At 57.2% G+C, this 6,377-nt stretch overlaps 1 protein-coding gene across 1 annotated transcript; it reads left to right on the forward strand.

Moving 5' to 3' along the window:
- The first annotated feature begins 1,623 nt into the window (after nucleotides 1-1,623).
- NRM (nurim) lies at nucleotides 1,624-4,234 on the forward strand. The gene is made up of 4 exons (XM_059715086.1): nucleotides 1,624-1,789; nucleotides 1,877-2,079; nucleotides 2,161-2,340; nucleotides 2,573-4,234. Exons 1-4 carry the CDS (start codon nucleotides 1,666-1,668, stop codon nucleotides 2,891-2,893), a joined length of 828 nt encoding a protein of 275 aa, XP_059571069.1. The 5' UTR covers nucleotides 1,624-1,665; the 3' UTR covers nucleotides 2,894-4,234.
- Nucleotides 4,235-6,377: the final 2,143 nt, after the last annotated feature.

A 6,377-nucleotide genomic window follows, 5' to 3' on the forward strand; every position in this document is an offset into this window, starting at 1 on the left:
AGCTCCGTATAGTAACACAAGCAGCACATTGACAGAATCACCAAGACCCTAGAAACTATTCTTTAATAAATGAGCACACCCCAAAGTAATGGGCAAATTTGGTAACACCTGGAGAAGCCCTTGGCATTGGGGAGGGGGCACCATAGGCATCCGAATGAGGAGCTCTGGGGGCATCCCCTCATATTGGGGAACAGAATTTGGGGGCTTCAAGTGCGGGATGATGAGGCCAGTCTCTGCAGAAGCACTGGAGACGGAGGATATGACGCTGTGGAGGGCATCTCATGTGTGGGTGGGAGACTTTTGGCTCAGATCAAGTGTCTTGGTGGGGGCATCTGAACACTAAGACCTCCGGGCTTTGTAGGATGCATACCAATGGATTTGGAAATATCTGAAGTCCCAGGGTGAGAGCCTGGGATGGAGGATGCTCGGGGGTTGTAGCACCATACATGGCATCTAGAATGATCAAGTGCTGCCTGCTCAATCAATATGTTTTTTGGAACAATTGAATTCTACTCAATCGAGTTCTACTCACAGGTTACCCGGAGAGGTGGTGGAAGCTCCATCCTTGGTGGTTTTCAAACCCGGCTAGATAAAGCTTTGGCTGAGATGATCTAGTTGGAGCTGGTCCTGCTTTGAGCAGTTGGTTGGACTAGAACAGTGGTTCTTTCGTATTGGGACCCATTTGCAAAGATTGATGGCTTGTCCAGACCCACATCCCCCAGCCCTGCTATTGCCCGACCCACAGTGCCCTGCCCCCCCTGCCCTGCTGCAGCCTTGGTGCCCGGGCACTCAGCCACCATCCCCCAGTGCCAGCAGGTACCTCTCCCCAACACCCATCCCCTCCACACCCCGACAGTCCCCAAGCCCTGGCCCTCCAACCCCCACGCCCCATGCACTTACCTTCATCCAGCTGCTAGGGCTGCTTGTATGACTGTGCCTGGCTGCATGCTAGCCATGCCTCAAGCAGCCCCTTGCAGCCTACAAGGGTAAACCCATGCTTTTGCATGATTTTCTGGCACTTACTCATGACCCTTTGATTGAAATATTCTTGCAACCCACTTTTGGGTCAGGACCCACGGGTTGAGAACCACGATGACCCCCTGAGGTCCCCTCCTACCCTTTCTATGACACTATGATATGATTTGGAACTGATTCGATCTGGAACACGAAACACATTCATAAAAAAATAAGATGTGTGGGTGGGAGACCTAGGAGGGGCTTAAGAGACCCTTGGGACAGCCCTTCCCGCGGAGCTGGAGGTGGGGTAATCCCTGGGGGAGGGAAGGCTGCCCTGCGCGGGTGGGGTGTGGGGTCTGCAGGGTCCAGGGGCAAAAATCCTGGGACTCTGGGGGAAAGAGGGAGCAGCCCGGGGCAGCCTTGAGCGGGGGGACCCTAGAAGAGGGAGCAGGGGCCGGTGGCTGGAGGGAGCTCCGGGCGGGGCGGGATGGGAGACCCCGGGGCAGGGCTGCGGAGCTGGCGAGACCCCAGCGAGAGACAGGAGAATGGAGCATCCGCAGAGCCCCGCCCACTGCGGGAGCTCCTCCCACCTGGGGGCGGGCCCTAGGAGAAGTCGCGTCACAGGGGAGCCCCGGGGAAAGCCCCTCCCCAGCAGGGCGGCGCTGGCTGGAGGCGCGAGTCGGGAGTCCCCGCCCCGGTGCCCGCGCCATGGCGCCCGCGCTGCTGCTCGTGGTCCCGGCCCTGGGCAGCTTCCTCTTCGCCTTCGGCACCGGCGTGGAGCTGGTTCGCTTCGTGTCGCTGCGCGCCGTGCTGCCCGGCGGGGCGCGGCCGGGTAGGGCGGGGAGCGGGGCTGGGGGCGGGGCGGGGGGGCGAGCGAGCCCCGGGGCGGCCGCGCTCACCCCGCTGCCGCCCCGTGCAGAGCCGACGGCCGGGCGCGAGTGGGCGGCGGCGCTGCGGGACCCGCGCGTGCTGCGGGCGCTGGCGGCCGATCTGGGGCTCGTGGCGCTCTTCGTGCTGCAGCACTGGCTCATGGCCTCGGCGCCGGCCAAGCGCTGGGCCGCGCGCTGCCTCGGCGTGCTGCACCGCTCCTGCTACGTGTGCTGCACCGCGCTGGCGCTCCAGGTACCGGGCGGGGCGGGGCGGGGCGCGGCGGGGCCGGGCCGGGCCGGGCCGGGCCGGGCTGAGCAGAGCGGGCGCCCGCAGGTGCTGATGCGGTGCTGGCAGCCGGTGCGGGACGGGCCGCTGCTGTGGGACGCCTCCCGCTCGGAGCCCTGGGCCACCTGGGTGCTGCTGGCCTGCTTCATCCTGCACTTCGTGGCCTGGCTCATCATCTTCAGCATCATCCTCATCTTCGACTACGCCGAGCTCATGGGGGTCAAGCAGGTACTGGGTGGAGGGAGGAGGATCCAGGGGCTCAGGGACTGGGATTAGCTTGGGGGGGTGGAAAGGGGGAGGAAGGAGTCTTGGGGTCTTTCCCCTCTTGGCTCCAACCTGCTGCAGGTCCCCTGCCCCAGGTCTGTTACCACTGCCTGGGCTCGCGGGGGGCAGTCTTGGGGGCTTTCCTCTCTCGGCTCCAACCTGCTTTGCCCTCATGCCGTGCCGTGCCCTGCCGCAGGTCTATTACCACTGCCTGGGCATGGGTGACCCCCTGGCTTTGAAGTCGGTGCGTGCCGTGCGGCTCTACTCCCACCTGCGCCACCCCGTGTACCTGGAGTTTCTCCTCATCCTGTGGGCCGTGCCCTGCCTCTCCCTGGACCGCCTCCTGCTGGCCACCCTCTTCACCGCCTACATGACCTGCGGGCACAGCCTGGACCAACAGGACTACCTCTACCTCCGTGCCCAGCTTGATAAGAAGTTCCAGGTCTTCTCCCGTGAGGAAGCTGCCTATGGGGACCTGCTGGCCCGCAACGGCCCTGTCTTGAGCAAGGAGAGCTGAGTGGGAGCAGGACCCTGCTGGATGGCTTTTACCTAGGGGGAGGTCTGGCGCAGTGGTGCCCTTCCCCACCCCCCACCTTGCCAAGCACTGATGCCCTTAGCTCTGCACTTAGTACTGTAGTGTTAGGATCTCTCCTGAGTCCCTAGAAGTCACAGCTGCCTGCAAAAGCAACCTTGGAGTCTAGGCTCCCTTCCCCATGCTGTGACCCACTGGAACACTCTTCCTTCCCAGAGCTGCAGTAGAACCCATGAGTCCAGGCTCCCAGCCCACTTGCCCAGCTCCACTTTCTAGATACCGTTGGCCTTACAGAGCTCGGTAGAGGTTGGTCTCTCTCCTCCCTCCCCCATTGTAACACTCTTCTTTCATAGGGTCCTTAAGTTCAATTCCTGGCTCTGAGAGGGGAGTAAAGTCTGGGTTACAGTGGGGAGGTCCAGAGTCAGGATTCCTGCCTTCTATTTTGAGCCCTGGGTTTAATAGTTTCAGAGGCATTTGAAATCAGGACTCCTGGGCTCTTCCCTACTGCCTTCCCCATAGTGATGGACGTGTCGCCAATCTCTGCTGCAAAAGTCTTGAAAAATGGTTTCTAAAAATGAAAGTAGGGTACTGTTTCTTCTGTATTTAGGTACAAGGCAAAAAAATGGCTCGAGTGATATGAAGATGAGCTGGAAAGGAGGGATGATTAATAGGAAGGGAAGTCCATCCCTTTCTGGGGCCTTGGCTCTGACCTCCCACACTTCAGTGGCCAGTGGATGCATTGAAGGTGTGGGGAGAGCAGGGGAGTCAAGACATGGGGATCAGGACATAGGGCCTCTTCCCTGCAGTGAGTGCCAGGCTCCTATTAAAAGTTAGCTAGGAACTGTGCCACAAAATCCAAAGCCTGCTGATGTTCAGGTCTCCTAGCTTAATGCAAGTGTTCTAGCTTAATGCTTAATTCATTATGGGGATTGGGACATTTTGGGTCCACCAGAATCCCTGGGCCCCGTCTTGGAGAGGAATGGTGTCCGATGGGTTAGAGCAGAGGGGCTGAGCATCAGGACCCCTGAGTTCCATCACCAGCACTCAGGAAGGGGGTCCTGTGGGTAGAGCAGAGGCTGAGCTGGGATTCAGGATACCTGGGTCCTATTTCTGACTCAGGAAAGCAACCCCAACCTTAATCGATGCCTTAATGAAGAACCTCTATTTTTAACGCTGCCTTTTTGTGCATGTGGGGGTTTTTTTGGTTCTTTTGTTTTGTTTTGTTTTGAACCTGAAGCTGATAAAGTATTTTTGTATCTTGGGTTTTTGAGTGATCTGGGAAAAGGCTAGTTTAAAACAAACAAACAAATAAATAACTAAAGAGAATTATTGCATTTACAAACATGTTTCTGTGAGACGGGTAGCACAGCATGGGGCAGGACTCCTGGGTTCTCTCCGCAGCTCAGGGAGGGTGGTGGTGCCTGGCTTAGGGCAACACTTGGGTATGCAGCCAGCAAGCCGTATCGCAGTGCTCTGTCTCACTCTCTGCAATATACCTGGAATGAAAGTGTCTGGGGTATCCATCTCTTGATTGCATGCTTTTCATCTGGGCTGTTAGACGTGGTAGGGAGCTTGGGGCAGAAAGTTCGGGTCCTCCTATTCCCAAAGCATCATCTTGGCACTAAGGAAGGAGGGAAATTTAGCTCCTGCCTGTCAGCACATCTTTACAAGCACATGAGCTGTTGCTGTTCTTCCCACTAGAGGGCATTGCTGCCACAGAGATGCCAGGCACTGGGTACTGCACCCTGTTCTGGTCAGCCAAAGGCATTACACACACGGGGTCATGGGGCAGCTTGCCCATGCTACCCTAATGTTCCCTCTCCATACCCACCTGTATCCCTGGGACCCCTTTTCCCTACTCCCAGATCAGTCTCCCTCCTTCCCCCATCAGTGTTTTTGTGTGACTTCCCCCCTGCCCCGTCCTCTACTTCCCCACCTGCCACTCTGTCCCCATTGCAACCTTTCTTTGGCAAGGCTGAGTCAGTCCAGGATGTGACCCCTGATGGGCAGAGCTGTGCCACCAGCAGCTCTGCCGGAGATGCTGACTCACCAGCTCACGGTGCGCAGCAGAAAACATGTCTTTGCTGGTGGAGCTGTGTCTGCACCAAGGCCTGGTTGGTGCCACCCTGTTCTACAGCCGTGAAAAAGTCCTGTTGGCATACACTTTTTCACTAAGGAACTGTGCCAACACAGCAGCAGGGGCTACCCTAGGGAAGACAAGTGTTCGCCGCATAGCAGTCTAGGAACATTGTACCAGGGACCCGCACTGACTGTGGGTGTAGTATCACCCTCTTTCCTTTCTCTTTTGGAGCTAATGCTCCAGGGGATGGTAAGAAGAGAGCTGAAACTGGGGGTGTTAGGATGGGAGGTGTCTGTACTGTGGGACAGAGCTGAGTGAAGCACTTCCCAAGGTGTTGAGGCTACCCACATGAAGAGTTCAGAAATGATTGTACCGTGGAACAAGCTGGTACCAGCCTTCACCTGGGATATCCATCAGCACTTATTCTCTTGGGGGGTGGGGGGGAGTGTTGTTACATGAACTCTCCCAGAGCAACACCCCATGTCTCCCCACTGGTGCCAGTGTGAAGGTGATGCTGTGTCTGTTCCCTCAGCTTGGCCGCTGGAGTCTGTGTGTATAGCAATGCTCCCACAAAGGCAGGGCTGGAGATGTGGCAGGGGCCACCCCTTGGTGGTCAGAGCTAAGCAGAGCAGGCCTCAGCTGACATTGCTGGGAACAGGGGGGCTGAGGCCTGCCCTAGGCTTTGGCTTCCCCTCTCAGTGGGTCAGGCCGTGCATAGCTCACATCCTGGATGGAGAGCCAGGGGCGGGAGTGGGGGCTGTAAGGAGCCTGTGTGACACGCGTGTCTGGCTGGGGAACCACGTGAACAAGGAGCAAAGCAAAGTTAGGTATTTGACCTGTCAAATACAGCTTGTTTAATTGACCTGTCAAATATCCATCAACTATTGTAAAAAAGAAAACAAAACAAAAAACACCCCCCAGAAATGTCAACAGGTCCAAATACGATGCAGAAAAACCACAAATTTTCCATTATAAAGTGTGTCAGAAAACAGTAAAAAAAAATCTTGTTTCCATCAAGAAACATACAAATATATATTCCTAAAATCACTATAATCTTTGGGCAAAAAAATATGTGGTCAGTTGACCAGCTTGCCAACCCTACAGGAAAGTGTGCGCGCGCGTGTAGGGGGATGCTGGGGTGTGTGTATGTGTGTGTGCATGTGCATAGGAGGAGGGTGGGGGGTGTAGGACGCGAGGGTGTGTGTGTGTAAGGGGATGCTGGAGGGGTGTGTGAGATGCTGGGGGTGCACAAGTAGGGGGGCTGTGTGTGTGTGTGTGTGTGTGTGCGCGCGCGCGTAGGGGGACGAGCGGGGTGTGGAGGGGAGGCCGGGGGGTGTGGAGGACACCGCCTCCCCCCGCAGATCCCTGCCTGCCCGGGTGCGGGCGCTG

This window comes from Alligator mississippiensis, chromosome 11, assembly GCF_030867095.1.
Source record: "Alligator mississippiensis isolate rAllMis1 chromosome 11, rAllMis1, whole genome shotgun sequence".
Taxonomy (NCBI): Eukaryota; Metazoa; Chordata; order Crocodylia; family Alligatoridae; genus Alligator; species Alligator mississippiensis.

Bases quoted from the DNA above. Each gene is read 5' to 3' on its own strand.
- NRM (XM_059715086.1), top strand. From the start codon at position 1,666: ATGGCGCCCGCGCTGCTGCTCGTGGTCCCGGCCCTGGGCAGCTTCCTC. The intron at 1,790-1,876 runs GTAGGGCGGGGA...CGCCCCGTGCAG, and splicing joins GCCCGGCGGGGCGCGGCCGG to AGCCGACGGCCGGGCGCGAG. The intron at 2,341-2,572 runs GTACTGGGTGGA...GCCCTGCCGCAG, and splicing joins AGCTCATGGGGGTCAAGCAG to GTCTATTACCACTGCCTGGG.